At 42.7% G+C, this 19,445-nt stretch overlaps 1 protein-coding gene across 7 annotated transcripts in view; it reads right to left on the bottom strand.

Annotated features, from left to right (window-relative positions):
- The window catches only part of TCF7 (transcription factor 7), a 145,505-nt gene that overhangs the window by 9,283 nt on the left and 116,777 nt on the right, over positions 1-19,445 (bottom strand). For 4 of the 7 annotated variants that reach the window (XM_033927314.1, XM_033927316.1, XM_033927317.1 and 1 more), the window contains exons 10-11: positions 14,926-15,015; positions 5,229-5,277 (exon numbers count right to left, since the gene is read on the bottom strand). In XM_033927314.1, coding sequence (XP_033783205.1) covers positions 5,229-5,277; positions 14,926-15,015 — 139 coding nt within the window. The remainder of the gene's footprint in view (positions 1-5,228; positions 5,278-14,925; positions 15,016-19,445) is intronic. The other 3 variants (XM_033927315.1, XM_033927319.1, XM_033927320.1) reach the window with 1 other exon arrangement.

The following is a 19,445-nucleotide window of genomic DNA, read 5'->3' as shown; positions in this document are numbered from 1 at the left end:
TTTGGAAATCCCTCCGGCCACCCGGACAGTCCTCTAAAAAGAGGACATATCCGGGTTTGTAACCCTAACTAGGCCTCATTTAAGGTTTGGTACCATCACATCTTAAGAAGAGGCCTTCATGATCACATTAGCCTCACAATTTATATGTTAGTCCACTGAAAAGTGTTATAAACGGGGGAGAATCCCGTTTTCTCCAGAACCAGAGTAACTACTAATCTTTGGATGTACAATCAAAAGACTTTAGCAGAAAGCCCTGCGTTGATTCTCAGGGAGGTAAAATCAGTGTTATAACCCTTCTGAGATGAACCTAAAGTATTTATAAAACAGGTAGTTTTTGGTGTCTGGAGAAAACAAATTAGCTTTTTATAAGATAAGGGATGTACAATGAGAAGAATTTTCCTGTATGGTCATGTGATCTCATCTGATCTTTGCATTAGTCATTTTCATGATTTTTCTCTCTTCCTTTTCCTCTATATTTGTATTCAATACGTATTTGTAATTCTGAATATTTTGTAAACCACTTGTAGCAGGAGATCTTCACTGTTTCTTGGGGACCAGTTTGTCATAAAACTTCAAGACCATCATCAGGAAAAGCCTCCACTATCCTGTCTCCACCCTCACCCCCTTCAAGCTGGCTCTCCTCCCCTCTCCGATTTTCAATCTCCCCCGGCCTATACCTTCTCTGGAGGCTACAAATGAGTTTAGAGTAGACTAATGAAGATATTACACAGAGGACTCAAGACTGGGAATGCGCTCAGGTATCGTATCGATGCCCTTAAAATGTCAGAGATAGAAAGTGCTCCAGCTTACGCTATCCCAAGTCATCAGTAATCAAAACGTTTCAAATATCATTGCCATTAAAACTGCAATTAAAAAAACCATTAATTACAGTTTTGCGCAAATTTCAGTTGGCGTCACTAGGCACTTGGTGACGCTTAAACTCTGGCGTCTACCCACACCTAGAAACAGCTGTTTAGGGGGGTGTTTAGGGGTGGAGTGTAGGCGTGATGTGAGCTAGACATCACTAAGTGCCTGCGACATAGGCCAGAGAAAAACCTGGCCTACATGGCAGGCGTTGACAGTGTAGGTGATGAGCGGCGCCAAGCTCAGTTTTAGGCGCTGCTAAGCACAATTCCATTAGTGGTGCCTAGATTTGATTGACGCATGCTAGGTACCATTTTTTCCAGGCACCTGGAATCTGGCAAGCACTTATAGAATATGGCCTAGTGTCGCTGCTGAACACATAAACCCCTTTGAATATCTGGGTCTAGGATGATACAGCGGGCCGTTTAAGTGCAATCAATTCAGCGTGGCACAGGGTGTGTGTGTTTGGGGGGGGGCAATGCTGCCTCAAAACCCCCAATCCAGCATGTCTAGGGGGGGTGATTCCCCCCATACCTCCTGATCCAGCAATCCACCTCAGTCATTTCACCCAGTATGACTGATCCAGTATGTCTCATGGAAAGGGGGGGGGGGCAATGCTCCCACACTCCCCTGATCCAGCGTGTCTCATGGAAGGGGGGTTTGAGACCACCTATACCTCCTAATCTAGCATGTCTGGTGGGGGAGCAATGCCCCCCAATCCAGCATGTGTCCCATGATCCAGCAATCCATCTCGATCACTCCACCTCAATCCAACATTCCACCTCGATCCAACACCCCCCCATCAGCAATCCACCTTGACCCAGCAACATTTCTCTCCCTCCCCCCCCCATTCAGCACTTACTCCACCTGGATCCAACGGCGCTGAACAGTCCCACAATGAAAGGGTGACTCTTAAAGGGCTATGTTGAACTAGCAGCTCATAAAGGGCCACATTGCATGGTCCTATTCTAGAATATCCATCCCTTATACTTAAGACAATTGTACCTTCTTGGCATCTGATGGGGTAACTACTTTTAATAGTTTACTGCTTTCTGTCTCTTTAAGCCTTCTGCTTCCAAGTCACGGAGTTTGGTTATACTAGGCCAGCTATATAATGACTGGGGGCTGGCTTGAGTTTTCCTCTGAGCTACACATGTCCTCTTCCACGTGTCCACTAGGGGGCAGAGTACTAATGTGGATGCCTGCATACTAGAGTAATCCAGAGCCACCTAAACCTCATGCAAGGAGTTGAACAGCATCGTGGGCTTTATGTTGACTATCTCAAGAAGACATTGAATGCTTGAGTAGGGTTACCAGACATTTGGGAAAACCTGGACATGTCCTCTTTTTAAAGGATTGGGTGCCTGGAGGGATTTCCAAAACCTGGCAGTTTTTCCGGGTTCTGGAAGTCCCCAAGTTCGGGGCTGTGTCTGGATACCCTGTGCGCATGCGTGCATGTTGACGTGATGACATCATATGCACGTACTGTGACAGGGAGAGACCTGTCATGTTGGAAGAAACCTTGCAGTGCTCTAAAACTGCACCTGAACCTGCTCCTAGAACCAGGCAGGTTTGGGAAACAGCTCTGCAGAGTAAACCCCAAGTGAAAGGTAGTACTGCCTTGACCAGATTATACTTGCCTAGGTCTAGTTTACGAACTGCTAAGTGAAAGAACTACAAGTCCCATCAGGCACTGGGCAGGTGGTAGCAAAACCCAAAAGTGGATTAGCTCCTGCAGTCAGACCAGCTGGGGACAGGGCTAATCAGCAGGGAAGCTACCAGGGCTCAGCAGCAAAGCCACAGAAACACAGCTGAACTAGAGACAATTAGCCCAGAGAAAAGGGTGTGGTCTGCAGGAGGTGGAGTCAGCCACAAACTTTCAGCCTACCTGAAGCCTTGGAAGAGGCTGTGCCCTCCTGCTTCCTCTCTAAACCCCCAGAATTGTTTTTTGGTCTATCCAATTTAAATATCTCACTGTTCAACACTGACATTCCTTGCAATTCACTAGTGAATCGAAAGGGCACTTCTGTAACAGCAGGGATTTTCTATTACATTCAGGGTTTACATTCAGGGGAGGGAAATTTCAAGGTGATGCCAGGAAGTACTTCTTCACCGAAAGGGTAGTCGGTCATGGAAATGAGCTACCTCAGCAGGTGATTGAGGCCAACAACGTGTCAGATTTTAAGAGAAAATGGGATATTCACGTGGGATCTATAGGGGAGTAAAAGTCAGGGAGTAGGTCATTGGTATGGGCAGACTCGATGGGCTGTGGCCCTTTTCTGCCGTCAATTTTCTATGTTTCTATGTTTTTACCATTATGGCACATTCTGAGGAAAGGTATGTTACCAGTGACGTTTGGTTCTTGGGCCTGTTCTTTTTAACACTTTTGCAAGCACTATTGTTGAAGAGCTGTCGGGTAAGATATACCTCTTTGCGGATGATACTAAATTTGCAAAAGACGCCCCTGGTGGAACAACATGAGAAAGGACCTAGTGAAGCTTAAAGAATGGTCAGAAATTTGGCAGCTAAGATTTAATGCTAAGAAATGCAAGGTCATACATTTGGGCTGCAAAAACCTGAGGCGGTGAAAAACTTTTGTGCACGAAAGAGGAGCAGGGCTTGGATGTGAAAGAATGTGATGATCTTAAGGTGACAAAACGGGTCAAAAAGGCGACATCAGAAGCTGGAAGGATGCTTGGGTGCATAGGGAGAGGTATGGCGAGTATGAAAAAGGAGGTATTGATGCCCCTGTATAAGACTCTGGTGAGAACTCATTTAGAATATTGTGCACAAGTCTAGAGTCGGCATCTTTAAAAAGATATAAACAGGATGGGTCAAGAGGAAGGCCGCTACAATGGTGCGTGGTCTTCATCATAAGGCGTATGGAGACAGACTTAAAAGATCTCAATAGGTATACATTGGAGGAAAGGAGGGAGAGGGGAGATGTTTAAATACCTACATGGCATAAATACACATGAGGCAAGTCTTTTATTTGAAAGGCAGTTTCAGAATGAGAGGGCATAGGATGAAGTTAAAAGGTGATAGGCTCAGGAGTAATCTAAAGAAATACTTTTTTTTACAGAAAGGGTGGTAGATGCGTGGAACAGTCTCCCGGAAGATGTGGTAGAGACAGAGACTGTGTCCGAATTCAAGAAAGCCTGGGATAGGCATCTGGGATCTCTTAGAGAGAGAAAGAGATAATGGTTACTGCGGATGGGCAGACTGGATGGGCCATTTGGCCTTTTTCTGCCATCATGTTACAACATTTCTATAACCATAAAGTTCTATGACATCACAAGGCAGCTGTAAAGAGCCTTAGCCAATAGGGAGAGGAGATAGTGGATGCTGCAGATGGGCCATTTGGCCTTTATCTGCCATCATGTTACAATGTTTCTATAACCGTAAAGTTCTATGACATCACAATGCAGCTATAAAGAGCCTTAGCCAATAGGGAGAGGAGGAGATAGTGGATGCTGCAGATGGGCCATTTGGCCTTTATCTGCCATCATGGTTCTATGTCTTTATGTATACGGGACGCCTCTTAACTTGGCACTTTTCAGTGCACTGAAAGAGTTAAATCTGTCTTCAGGGAGAGCAGATGTCTACAGACAGAATAAGGTTGGTTATAAAAGTGAAAATGTTTCTCTGGCTTGCTTTTGAGGTGCCACTGAATAATGGGTTTAGGCATTCACCTCTCTTGAACGCTGCTGTCCCAATATAGCAGCGGTTCTCATCCTTTCTTCTGTTCTGACAATTTTGATATGCATGACACACAGAACCCTATAATTCACAGCTGAACAACATAATAACATCTCTCATATATCATTCATTACTGCTGCACAAAAAAAAAAAAAAAAGCAAGACACAGTGGTGGTGACTACTGGATGGGGACCAGCAGACCTGCAAAATTTCCAGCTGGGGCTGGTGGCAGCGGTGATGATTGTGGGTCATGATGAAGCAGAAATAAAGGACCAGTTTTGCAGATTTCAAGGACCAGACTGCCAGGCTCTCCCCAGCCTGCAGCCACCACATGGTCGGTCGTTAAGGAAAATAAGATTCTGCTGCCTGTCCGAATCTTGGTGACGCATCTCTCGGCTCTTGGCGATGAACAGGTGTGTCCTGAAGAACCGCGGTACTAAAGTAACGACACCCCTGCCTGGCTGTCTTTTCTTGCTTGTCCACAGAGAAACCACTGTCTACTATAGTAAGGTTTAACAATGTGTTGTGGAGCTTAACAAAATATATGTTTGCATGGTAAGGCGATAAGACATGGTAAGTGTAACACTGGAAAAAAAAACTCCCTAGAATTCCAGATGCCAAAAACCTGGCAAAGAAACACGAAAACCTCAAGCTCCCAGTCTTACCTGAGCTGGAGTCCTGTTGCTTTTCTCTTGTTCGTCTCTTCTTCTTTCCCTGTCACAAAAGGAAAAGAACGCAGCGTTTGGTCTTTGCTGGCGAAGAAGCGTATTCGCGGTCCTGTGAGCTTCAGTATCTGGTCCCTGGCATGGCATACGGGTGGAAGGCGGGGCAAGAGCTGTGATGGGCACAGCCAGCCACCAAAGAATTACACATTCTTAGAGCCTCATGGGGGGGGGGGGGAAATGGGAGGGTGCGGACAGGTACAGCTTCCCCCGATTACAGCCTTTCGGCAGGAAACGTGACCCTTCCGCAGTGTGCCAATGCTGTCAAACCAGAAACCTCACCTTCACAGCTCAGACAGCAAGAACAGATTTTTAAGCAACATTGCAAAGTGGCGTTCTGCTAGTTATGTCATCCCTCAGAAGATGTACTACCAGCAGCGTTACTAGCGTAAAAGAGAAATTGGATGGCAGTGAAAATAATAAATCTGTTCCTTGTGATATATTAATGTTTCCGACCTCTCTGAGTCACTCCGGGTATATTGAGGGATTGGCTGTGGGGACGCAGTGGTCTGAGAACCAAGAGAAATGGGGTCAATTCCTTGTGACTCTCTGGGCAAGTCACTTAACCCTCTGTCGCCCGAGGTACAAAATAACCCCTGGATTCTCTAACTGGCAGCTGCTGATTGCCTGTCAATCACGGGTTAGAGAATTGTGCCTGATTCGCGCAAAGATAGGCGGCCGAAATGTAGGCCGGAAAAACCCTGCCCATCTTTGCCGGGGGATCCTGAAATTAAACTGCAGCTTGCCATCGGCTGAGCGGGCGGGGCTCCCCCGAAACCCTGGCTTTGGGGGAGTCCTGCTGGCTCAGCTGATCAGAGGAAATTTCCCTGCCACGATCAGCTCAGCTGGCTTCAGTGGGCAGAAGACCCCCCCCCCCCCCCATCAGCAGGAAGGATGCCCATACCCTCCTGTCTGAACAACCTTCCTGACACCCCCGTCCTCACCTGAAATTGGCAGAAGGGATGCACAATCCCTCCTTCATGAACCCAATACCCCCTATATCTTTTCTGGATGCCACTCCCTTCTGCCGGTAGGCCTGCCTCTTCAAAATGATGGGCCTTCTCCTTCCCGGTATATCCTGGGATGCACTGGAAGGAGCCTAAGGCCCTGATGGCTGAGGTGTCTAAGGCCCCAATTAGGGCCTTAGGTACCTTCCCATCAGAGGGAAGGCTTCCGGTTAGCCACTGGCCATCATGTGTAGGAAGGAATGCTGCTGTGGTCTGAGAAGAGCAAGTGCGGCTGGACCCAGAGGAAAGTAGTCCACCCATGAGAGCCATGTGGGAAGGGAAGGAAAATATGCTGCGTGGGAAGCATAGACATTAGAATGGGGGCCCCCCAAAAAAACTGGTGATTGGAGGTCAGAGTCAGTTATGGCTCTCCCAACTCCACCCACCTACCTCCTCCCCAGCCACTATAATTTTTAAATCTTCGGGCAGCGGCAATGAGGTGAGTCTGCTGACACCAGCCTGCCCCAAAAACCCTTCATTCTGCAGCATCCTGCCTACGTGAGACCAGGAAATCGCTGCAGAATGATTATTTGGTGGAATTATTAATCCCATCTAAGCCAACCCATAATCTGCGTTTAGTAGCTATTCATCAATTGTCCTTACCTTCGGATCATCTAGTTAGGTTAACATCAACTCGTAAGCCTTGCTTTCTTTGTCTCTGTTCCCACTTTATGGAATTCTCTTCCAAACGAGATACGCTGTGAACTATCTTATCCAAAATTTAGGTCTCTTTTGAAGATCTATCTTTTTGGTTTAGCTTTTTCTTTGCCTATATAGTTTAGAGGCAACTAATTGACTATTTGTTTCTCCATTTCTTACTATCAATTTCGAAAAGATCTTAAAACCCACTTATTTAAACAATATAATATACATTATTGATTTTCATATTATCATGTAGTTATAATGTACTTTTAATCTTTTTATCTGTACTTATTTTAGTTTATATTGTGGTTTTTTTTTTTATTCATTAGTTTTAATGCTTGTATTAGTTACTTAGAATTTTAATACGTATGATGTTGTTATAATATTGTATGCTGAGTACCTATTGTGTAAACAGCTATGCTGGTTAAGCGGTATATAAAAATAAATTATTATTATACAGCATGATGTTGGAGAGGGTTGATAGAAGGAGAAATGTTAGGCATGGAGCTGGTGGGGAGGGACAAAAGATACTGTACAGGAGCCAGGGGATGAGAGAGGGAGAAATGTTGCACTTGGCAGTAGAAGACGTGGGAAAGATGTGCCCTGGATTCCCCTTCTCTCGTTCTCCTTTTCCTTTGCAGCAAGGGAGGGAATGAGAGAGAGATGATGAACATTGAGAGAGAGGTAGAAATGCTGCACCTGGGGGTGGAGGGGAGAGAGAGAGAAAGGAAGAAATGCAGAAGACAGGAAAGTAGAAAAAAAGAGAAACTGGAAACTTCATCTCCAGACAACAAAGGTAAAAAAAAAAAAAAGAAGGAATTTGGTGATGAAATGTATATAGCAGATTTTTCTGTATTCTGTTCAACAGAACAGGAAATGATTTTCTGGTTTTATTTCTCTAGTATTGAAGTACTTGCTGACCCTTGCTGTAGCTGGTTGGGATCCCCAAGCACTGCCAGCTGAAGACCTCCTCTAAAGGCGGCCAGTACTCCCTTCTACCAAGCGTAACAGTCTCTGGCAGCATCCTTGAGCCACTGAGGTGCCAGCATCTGTGACTTAGGGACGCTGCTGCCTGCCAAGCTTGATAAAAAGGATTTTTGGCCACCTTTAAAAGGAAAGAAATCAGTTGGCAACTGCCATAGCTCGAGGGTCCTTATCACCTAGAGCAGAGGTAGGGAACTCTGGTCCTCGAGAGCCGTAGTCCAGTCGGGTTTTCAGGATTTCCACAATGAATATGCATTGAAAGCAGTGCATGCATATTCATTGGGGAAATCCTGAAAACCCGACTGGAATATGGCTCTCGAGGACTGGAGTTCCCTACCCCTGACCTAGAGTATTTATACTGTATTTTATGCTTACATTAGAGGCTCTGGCAGAGACCCAGTTACAAAGTATGTATTCCTTTCAATATTTCCAAATTAATAAAGGGTCTTTGCTTACTTGTAAATAGGTCTCTACTACAGTGATTCCCAACCCTGTCCTGGAGGAACACCAGGCCAATCGGGTTTTCAGGCTAGCCCTAATGAATATGCATGAGAGAGATTTGCATATGATGGAAGTGATAGGCATGCAAATTTGCTTCATGCATATTCATTAGGGTTAGCCTGAAAACCCAATTGGCCTGGTGTTCCTCCAGGACAGGGTTGGGAACCACTGCTCTACTAGACCCTCTAATTTAGTAGCATAATTAAATGAAATAATTATTTCTGAAGTTTATGAGAATGGATTCGATTCCAGTGGGGAACGGGCAGGGAGAAGTTTGATTTCTGTCCCCACGCAACTCTTATCTTCAGCCTCTTCCTGTCACTATTAGTTACACTAGCACGATCTCTTGGCTTTTGGTATATTTGTCTATGCAGATCCTATCCAAACTTTTATACACCATGGAATCCTGTAACTCCAATGAAATAAAACTCCGATTCATATCGCAGACTGGCTTTCCTCAATCTGAACTTAAACTAAAACCAGCGAAATCTAAATCTCATCTTCTCAATGCAGGGTGAGACCACTCTTCCACTATTATCTATTTTTCAAAACCTCTCCATCCCTAGGGTAGAAACAGTACATGTTCTTAGAGTGTTCCTTGAGTCTCAATTACTCTTCAATATACAAATCGGTCAGGTCATCAACTTTGCATGATTAGGTCTATTCGTACATTGCTTTTTCATTCTGCATTAACTATTCTGGTCCATTCATTAATTATCCATAAAATCGATTACTTTAACTCTCATACGCAGGAATGAGATAAAAAGACTTATGTAGATTACAACTGATCCAACACACAGCTATTCGTTTGATCCATAACGTGTATAAATAAGGAAATTTGATCACATAACCTCCCTTTCAAGAAAAGCACACTGGCTTCCACTACTCCACCTGATCGTTTATAGAACACTATTATTGATATTCAAAGTTCTAACTGCAGAAGAACCAGCATGTCTCCTACGCCATCTTATCTCGTATACTTGTATAAGAGCGCTCGAATCCACACACCAAAACCAACCAATCGTACCATCTTATTGAGCTATTGTTCATGAACACATCGGAGAATCTATTTTTCCAGTGTGTGGGCCAAAACTTATCATTGGATAAGGGTTGAACACTGAACTGAAGACATTCCTCTTTAAAGACACGCATTTATAATTTTTTTTTTTCAGTTACTTTTATGGTCGGATACTTGGTGAGTCACACAGCTATCCTTATGTTCTTCCCACCCCCACTTTCCTGTTAAGAATTGTAGTTCTATCCCCCTACCCACACTCTTATGGGTAATGACAGAAATACATCACACCTTTATGTTTTTGTGTTTTATGGATGTCCTCATCAAACGGCGCAATAGTAGGAAAAAATAATCTTGAAACTCCTTGGTATGCAAATATTACACATATATTTAGCATAGATATCCTGAAAACCTACCTGGAGGGGGAGGGGGGTCCTCCAGGACAAGTTTGGGATCCCCTTTTCTAGGTATAATTTAAACGCCTCAGGCAGCGTATGAAGTCAATGCTAACTGCGCTGTTCAAATATCGGGGGCTATATGTGTAATTTATGATGGGAAAAGTGGTGATTTATCTTTAAAAAATTCTGCTTCATTGACATGTCGCTAGAAAGGCAACTTACTATTTAAATTTCAGAAGGAAGCTGCGAACTAGAGAATGACACGGTGACAAAATTGATCACCGTTCCCGTGGGAAACCATCTTCATGTCATTCTTTAAGGAGAGAGGGAAGAATCAGAGTATGAATGGCCACAACCACTGACCCACAAGCTTTGCTTTGAAGAATGCTGGTGTAGAAGGACCGAGATTGAAACAGACACTACAGAATGACAGTCTCTGGTATCCAGAGCAGATATTGTGATGTCATAATGCCTCATTCCACCAATGCCTAAGAGCCAATCACATCAGTGATGTCACAATGGCTTCATTATCCTTGGCTCCCATAAGAATCAGAGTATGAATGGCCACAACCACTGACCCGCAAGCTTTGCTTTGAAGAATGCTGGTGTAGAAGGATCGAGGTTGAAATAGACACTAGAAAATGACATGGGATTATTTCCCGCGGTTATCCGCGGGGATGGGAACGGTGATGAATTTTGTCACCATGTCATTCTCTACTGCGAACATTGCCATACGATAAGTACATCAACTCCCTTGACTCTCTCTGTCTGGAGATATGGAACTCCCTTGACTCTCTCTCTCTGGAGATATGGAACTCCCTTGACTCTCTCTCTCTCTCTGGAGATATGGAACTCCCTTGACTCTCTCTCTCTCTCTGGAGATATGGAACTCCCTTGACTCTCTCTCTCTCTCTGGAGATATGGAACTCCCTTGACTCTCTCTCTCTCTCTGGAGATATGGAACTCCCTTGACTCTCTCTCTCTCTCTGGAGATATGGAACTCCCTTGACTCTCTCTCTCTGGAGATATGGAACGTGTACTCTTTTCCCCCTGTTAATTCTAACTAGCGGGCTGTACTGTGCCCTGTTGTACGGTCTGCCATTCTCGTCATCTGTATACCCTAAGATTATGGTTTCAAAACCTATGCTGCTCCTTGTGACCCTGGGCAAGTCACTTAGGCCCAAATTCTGTAACCAGCGCCTAAAGTTAGGCGCCTAATTCAGAGGCGCCAACCAGGTAGGCGCCTATCTAAATTGAATAACAAGCTCAATTAAGCTTTTTAATCAGCACTGATTGAAACATAGGCGCCTATCATAGCGTGATTCTGTAACAAGGCGCCTCTAAAAATTTAGGCGTCCTTCAAAAAAAAAAAAAATAGGCGCTATGCACGTTAGGCGTGGGCGTGGCTACGTGTTAGGCGCCTTGTTGCAGAATCACCGCTCTTAAGCGTGCTTAAGCGCTCAGCTAGGCGCCTAACTTTTAGTTGCGCCTAGAGCTGGCCTATGTCTTGGGCGCCTCCAAAATAGGTTCCGCTCGGCGCGATTCATTAAACAGCGCCCAATTTTACTTGAATCGCGCTGAACAGTGTCTAATTAGGCGCCTAATTTTTGGCCGCTTCTTATAGAATTTGACCTTTAATCCTCTATTGCCCCAGACCCACTTCCCTCTTTCCCCTCTCTTGCCCTTTCTCCCAATTGTTCCCCACGTCCCTTAAGTTAATTCAACTTGTACCCCACTAATCTTTTGTAAACCGCATAGAACTTAACGGTATACTTAACGGTATCTCTAAACCTTCCACTGCTCTTATCTGTACCCCTCAATCCCTGGAGGAAAAAGGGATTGAGGGGTACAGATAAGAGCAGTGGAAGGTTTAGAGATAAGTGTAGAGGTAGGTATAAAATTAGTCAGGGACCGCTGCTCAGGCAATATGCCTGATGGGCCGCTGCGTGAGCGGACCGCTGGGCGGGATGGACCTCTGGTCTGCCCCGGTGGAGGCGACTACTTATGTACTTATGGTATTGCGGTATATAAACTGTTATTATTATTATTATTATATATTAGATAGATTGTGAGCCCACCAGGACAGACAGGTACTTCAAGCATTTTTTCCTATGTAAACCGCTTTGAACGTGGTGGTAAAATTGCAAAAAAAAAAAAAAAAAGTGGTATATAAGTCCCTGTCCACTGAGTTCTCTGTATACTGGATTATTCACTGTCTCTTTACAACTTCTTTGTAGCTGCTTGTGTACGCATGGGTTCTTGACCTTGTAAATCGCCTTGATCTTTTACAGACATAGGGCGAGCCACAAATTCTAGATTAGATTAAATGCTTTGGTTATTTAAAGAAAAGATACTGGTTGGTGGCCCTCAAGGACCATGGATTACAGTACTGGGAGAAAAATCTGGTTGGCGAGTTGAATTCCGGAAGAAGGTTCTTAACACGGGGAAGTAAGTTGTGCCGGGGGACTACTATTGCTGTTTAATTATAGCAAGTTACATTTGCAAAATATGAAGGGAACAATTTATGAACAGCCCTAATTTAGTTTAATTGCATATTCATTAGGGATATCTTGAAAAACCTGACTGGCTGGGGGGAGGGGGAGGGCGGGCCCAGGACAGGGTTGAGAACCACTGCCGTAGGCCATCGAGTTAAGAACGGAGACATCCAGGTTGGGATCCAGGTACCCTGTTATTTTACAAAAGGCTCTACTGAATGCACAGCCTTTTGTAAAATGCATGTAATGATGCATTTTAGGCCATTTCACAAACCCGGAGGTGCACGAAAAAATGGCATGGCTTGGCATCTTCATATATAGATGGCGACGATTCTATGTATAGGGTACCGTGCATGGCCGTTTGGAGGAGGATGGGCAGGGGAGGGCTTCAATGGCTGGGAGGGTGTAGATGGGCTGGAGTAAGTCTTAACAGAGATTTCGGCAGTTGGAACCCAAGCATAGTACCGGGTAAAGCTTTGGATTCTTGCCCAGAAATAGCTAAGAAGAAAAAATTAAAAAATTTAAATTGAATCAGGTTGAGCAGACTGGATGGACCATTCGGGTATTTATCTGCTGTCATCTACTATGTTACTATGTTACTATGTAATTGAGGAGCAAAGCCTTACAAGGTGAAATTTAATAGTTTTGACCCCACCCCACCCTTCTCAAGAGATTAAGCACCATTACACCTGCTAACATTGAGTTCCGTGTTTGGTTGAAACGAGTGCTTTTTTGAAATCTCATGTGCCTCAGAGCTAGTGCAAAATTCAGCAGGGACATTTTGAAAAATGCACCTGATTTCCATTGTAGCATGGGAAATGCATGTGAATTTTGTGCCCACCCAAATCTCCTCCCCCCACCCTTAAAATCGCTGCATCCCGATTCTCTCTCTCTCTATGTAAATAATGAATTTCTAAAACCATCAGTTACATGTGTAGCCAATCTATATATGAAAAATGCCACTGTCCCACAAGTAAACTTTTTAAAGTGACCTCCGGAAGTTATGTGCTAGAGAATGACACGGTGACAAAATTCATGACCGTTCCCAGCCCTGTGGATAACCACGGGAAATAATCCCATGTCATTTTTTAGTGTCTATTTCAGCCTCAGTCCTTCTACACCAGCATTATTCAAAGCAAAGCTTGCGGGTCAGTGGTTGTGGCCATTCATACTCTGATTCTTATGGGAGCCAAGGATAATGAAGCCATTGTGACATCACTGATGTGATTGGCTCTTAGGCACTGGTGAAATGAGGCATTATGACATCACAATATCTGCTCTGGATACCAGAGACTGTCATTCTGTAGTGTCTGTTTCAACCTCGGTCCTTCTACACCAGCATTCTTCAAAGCAAAGCTTGCGGGTCAGTGGTTGTGGCCATTCATACTCTGATTCTTCCTTCTCTCCTTAAAGAATGACATGAAGATGATTTACCGCGATTATCCGCGTGGACGGGATGGTGATTAATTTTGTCACCGTGTCATTCTCTATTATGTGCCTGAGTTTTAGGATAATAAAATTAGATCTCCATTTTCAGCTGTGCTTAGGAGCCTCAGCTGTCTTTGGAATAGCGGCCCTAACAGCTCTTAAACAAACCTATCGGGGTTTTCTATTCAAGAGCATTTCATAGAATTACTTTCTTCTCTTCCAACAGTAGCATAGCCACGGGAAGGGGGGGGGCCTAGGGGGCTTGGCCCACCCCACTTCAGGCTCAGACCCCCTATAGAACTGCAGCACCTTTGCTTGCAGGGATGCCGAAGCCCTTCCGGCCAAATACAGTGTCGCCACTCCTCTCCTTCTGCTTCCTTCACGCAGAAGTTGGCAGCATGCCTTCAGCTGCCAACGCTGGTGCCTTCTTATGCACTTGTATATTTGTTTGGCTGGTAGGGCTTTGGCATCCTCTCCAGCAAAGGTATGTTTAGCGTGTGCACATGGGAAGGGGGGAAGTGAGGAGGAGAAGGAGGGATGCATTGCCCATCCCTGGGTGCCCACAAAATTGGAATGCTGGCTACGCATCTACCAAAGAGATAGCAAGGAGGGTGGCAGAGGAAACTGCTCGATGTGATGACTTCCTCCTTCTCTTCTCTACCCACCAGCCCGTGTGTTTGCCTCATGCCGCCATCTTGCCCTGGGGTATGACCAGGTGAAGCAAGCCGATAAGTTCTACTTTCTGGAAATAGGAGATGAAAATGCCTAACGGAGGTTTGAAAGGCCAGAAACAAGATGCCACGTTTTTACCTCTACAGCACAATGGAAAAATGACAAAGTCAAGATTTTCCACCACCGTATCCCCATGCTGTCTGTGCTATGTTGCCTAAAACAGGCGTATGAGGTAGAAGCCTCGGATTTATACAGTAGTTCATAGGATCAAGGTGCAGACTCGGCCCGTTCTGATAACCTGCCCATGCTGTTCCTGTACGTGCACTTCTAAGAGTTAAACTCGACTGAAGTATTCCCCCCCGGCCCTGGCAGCGTGACAAGCCCAGGGTTCCTGGAATTCTGCAGCTCACAGTGGAATTTGGGGGGGGGGTGGGTGGGGGGTGCAGGACTGCTGCAATTTTAAGGTGCTTCAACATTTTGCCCGCAGAATTCTCTTACCCTTGCCGCAGAAATGGGCCCCGAAGTGCCGCACAATTCCAGGGGCCCTGAGCATAACGGTGTGTGTTCACAAGCTGAAGAGCCTGAAGACTGAAGAGGAAGGGTTAGACATGAACAAGATTGGCAGAGCTTTAGACATACAGGTAAACGATCCAACCACAGAGGGGGGGGGGGGCAGCAGGTCACATGAGCAGCTAACATGCACCATTAGTCTCATCAAATGAGAACGACCCCCAGATTTATGTATGATTTCCCCACTGTTTTCCATAGCTGCCACATATAGGTATTACAAAATGAATCTATTGAATTGTGTTTCTGACTTTCAATTGCAAATAACCTTCTCTCTCTTACTCAGCCAAAAATCACGCTATGCTTAAGACTGTGAAAAGCAGAACACATGTACACAAACCTATACATTTTAAAACCACAATCTATATACTGTACTAACGTTACCAGGTTCACACTTTTACTGGGCTTGAGAGGACAAATCACCCTCATCAACTGTACCCAAACCCAACTTATAACTGCCAGCTACTGATGTGTAACTTCTAATGTATTTGGGGGTGGTTGTGTCACATTTGCAGTCTTGGACCAGCATGAAATATTTCAATGGGCTTTTATAACTCAAAAGCCCTTTGACCCAGAAACAGAATGTGATGTGCTGCGGTGAAGATGGAAGAAGGTTGAACGGGATTGCTTGGCTTTCTCTTTTTCCCGGGTTGGTGTTTGACCAAATCTAGATTATCTGCCTCCCACAATAACATCAGCCTCGGGTATCACATTGCAGGTTGAGTTCTTTTCCAACAATTTTAGGTGTTCTTGTAGATTCTTCACTTACGTTTAACCCTTTCAGGACCATAAGGATCGTAGGCCAATTTTTGTGGTTTTGACGACATTTTTATGGTAAAAAGGGCTTGCAGATGGCAAAAAAGTGATTTTTTTTGTGAAATATCATTATTTTTATTTAAAAAATCACACTTCTGGCTTGTGGACAGTGTGGCAAGTGAATCTTCTCGTCAATCTGGCAACGACGCTAATGAATGAATGTCGGAACCAGTTTGTTTACATAAAGGCAGTATCATATGGAATCCGTACATATCAAATTTAGAACTGTAGACTATCCCAATCAAAATTTATAGGATTTTAAAGTTATGGGACAAATATGTCCCTTGGTCCTGAAAGGGTTAAAGATCAAATAAATTCTTTGGTTAAGAAGTTTGGTTTTTTCAGTCTGTATGTTAGAGGGTTAAGGAGTTTTTCCATCATCAGCATTTCACATGTTTAGTACAATCAGTCATATTAGCTTGTTGGACTACTGCGATGTAATTTATCTGAGAATAACCAAGGGTAATTTGCAGAGACTGCAACCGATACAAAATACCGTGGCCAAACCGATTTTCGGGAAACAGTCCCCTTTGTTGAAAAAACTTCATTGGCTTCCTATTTGCTTTAGGATTCAGTTTAAGTGTGCATGCATTGGCTTCAAATTCTTGTTCGGTATTTTTATACCTCTGGTTCCATTAACTTGGAATGCCCAAAGATCTATGTTTTTGCGAAACACACAAAGATTAAAACTTTCCTTCTCTTCTTTTAAGGGAATTGTATCTAAAGGAAAATTGGCAAATTCTTATACGTTCAAGCTAACAGAGATTTGGAACGCTATTCCACTTATAATAAGAGACTTAAATTCATTTCAATCATTTTGTAGAAAACTGAAAACATTATTATTCTCCAAGTATCTTAACATCTTGTTCCTTTTAATTTTCTTATTGCCTTCCCTATGTCTTTTGGTTTATTTGTTTATTTATTTAATCATTAATATTATTGTGGTTATTATTAGTTCATGACTGTTAACCAAGTCGAGCTCCACTTCCATGGAGATGGACCCGGTCTATAAAAGAGTCGAGCTTCATTTCCATGGAGATGGACCCGGTCTATATGTCTTCATGTCTTCGCTAATGATCACCCCCAAGTCACGTTCTGCTACAGTCCTTGCTAGGATCTCACCATTTAGGGTGTAAGTCCTGCATGGATTTTTGCCGCCAAGGTTTCAAGTTTCAAGTTTATTAGTTATTTGATTAATCGCCTATCACAATTACTAAGCGATGTACAAATAATAACATTAATTTCTAAAATGTACAAAAAATACGAGATAAACATTAACAACAATATAAAAATCATTAAAACAGACAAATTAAAATAAGGTAGTTAAAAACATAACAAGGAAACAATGGGGTAGAAGAGGAAGAAATACAATTTATGATAGGAAAGAGAGAACGATTAAGGGTAAAATCCAAAAGGAATGGGAAAAACGAGTAAATTATGCACAAAAGAATAAAATAGAGAGCTGATAGAAAGAGCAATTAACATTTCAATTAGATGTTGAAAGCATCTTTAAAAAGAAAGCTCTTAAGTTGGCTCTTGAATTTATCCAGATTCTTCTCCTCTCTTAAATAAAGTGGAAGTGAATTCCAAATCTGTGGTGCCGTAACAGTAAAAATGTATTGTCTTCGAGTATTTATGATTTTAAGAGTAGGAATGACCAATAAAAGTTGTTCATTAGATCTTAAAATTTTAGGAGAAGTATATGGAATTAAAGCTTTGTAAATAAAAGCTGGGGTTTTGTATAGTAACGATTTAAAAGTGAGTAAGGATAACTTATATAAAATCCGGTGTGCAACTGGGAGCCAATGTGCCTTTTGGAGTAACGGAGAGACATGATCGAATTTCTTGGCCCCCATAATTAATTTAATGGAAGCATTTTGGATAATCTGCAATCTTCTAATTTCTTTTTGAGCCATTCCCTTGAATAAAGCATTACAATAGTCAATTTTCGAAATAATCATTGAATGAATTAGTATGTTTAATGATTTAGGTCAAAGGAATTTTGAGATAGATCGTATTTGACGTAATCTGTAAAAGGTAGCCTTAACCACGTAACTGACGTGGTCATGATAGGTTAGATTTTCATCTAAGATGACACCTAAAATCCAAATCTTGTTTATTTGTTTAAGCGCAACCCCTTGGATATTAATGGGAACCGCAATTTTATGATTATCTTTCCAAGGGAAAAGTAAAGTGTTAGTTTTATTAATGTTTAAAGACAGTCTATTATTGTCAAGCCATAGATGAATTTGGCTAAGTTTCTCATTGATAGCAGCAAAGTTGTATGTCGTCAGCGTAAGCAAATACTGAGAAGCCAATAGATTGACAGAGAGTCATAAGAGGAGAAAGAAAAATATTAAACAGGAGAGAAGACAGAATAGAACCTTGTGGAATGCCATAGGAGACAGAAAAACTCGAGGAAGTGGAATCATTAAAGGAGACTATAGAGGTTCGATTGTCAAAGTAGGATCTAAACCAAAGAAGGACCTGCTCAGAGATGCCTATAGATTGTAATCTATTCAATAAAAGATTATGATCAACTGTGTCAAAAGCTGCAGAAAGGTCGAGTGAAATCAGAAGAACAGAAGAATGGTGATCCAAGTGATAGAGTATTGAAGATGTCATACCTATCAGGGAATGTTCGGTAGAATGGTGTTGCCGGAAACCTGTTTGGTTAGGGTGTAGAATATTTGTTTGTTCTATAAAGTTTGATATTTGATTAAAAACAATTTTCTCTGTTAATTTTGCAAGAAACGGGATATTTGCAATTGGCCTATAATTTGATTTCTCTTCGATACTTATTTTGTGGTCTTTAACAATGGGGTGGATAATGGAGGTTTTCCAAACCAATGGCATAATACTGTACTGTAGACTTTCATTAATCAAAAAAAGTATTAATGGTCCGAAAAATCAAAATGCTGTTTAAGGATAAACGGAGGGATAGACTCATTTTGCGTACCCTTACTATTAATTGTTTTGATCAAAGATTTAAGTTCTTCAAGAGAAGGTGGATGAAATTGTGTGCATTTTGCAGATAGCAGTGAAGAAGTCTCTGTGACAAATTGTTCAGGCAGCAACTCATCTTTTTTTCTAAACTTTTCTCTAATATTTGTGACTTTTTCAACAAAATAAGTTGCAAGCTCTTGTGCTGTTGGTAACTGGCTGGAAGAATGGTCCAGTTTTTTAGAGGATGGAGTAACTGCTTTTAAAATTTTATATAGAGTAGAAACATTTCTAGATTTTAAAATTTGATCAGAGTAATATTTCCTTTTTGCTTGATTTATTTTTTCCTTGTACATATTGGAGTGGACTTTAAATTTTTCTAAGTTAGCTTGATTTTTGTTTTTCCTCCAACGGCGCTCAAGGGATCTCATTTGTTTTTTAATTAATGTAAGTTCTGCAGTAAACCATGGATTAGAGCAATTTCTAGCTGAAATATATTTAGTTTGAAAAGGCGCTACTTTGTCTAGTAAAATTTGGATAGTGTCATTCCATAATAAGTGGTCATCTAAAGTACTAGATTTAGAGTTTGAAGGATTAAATTGAAAGTTGTCTGCAAGTTGATCAGCAGATAGTTTCCTGAAGTCTCTAAATTTGATAATTTTACTAACAGTCACATTTTTAATGGTAGGAGA

This window comes from Geotrypetes seraphini, chromosome 18 (assembly GCF_902459505.1).
Source record: "Geotrypetes seraphini chromosome 18, aGeoSer1.1, whole genome shotgun sequence".
NCBI lineage: Eukaryota > Metazoa > Chordata > Amphibia > Gymnophiona > Dermophiidae > Geotrypetes > Geotrypetes seraphini.
Note: the sequence above shows the minus strand (reverse complement) of the source record. Positions and strands in the feature narration are given on the sequence as shown.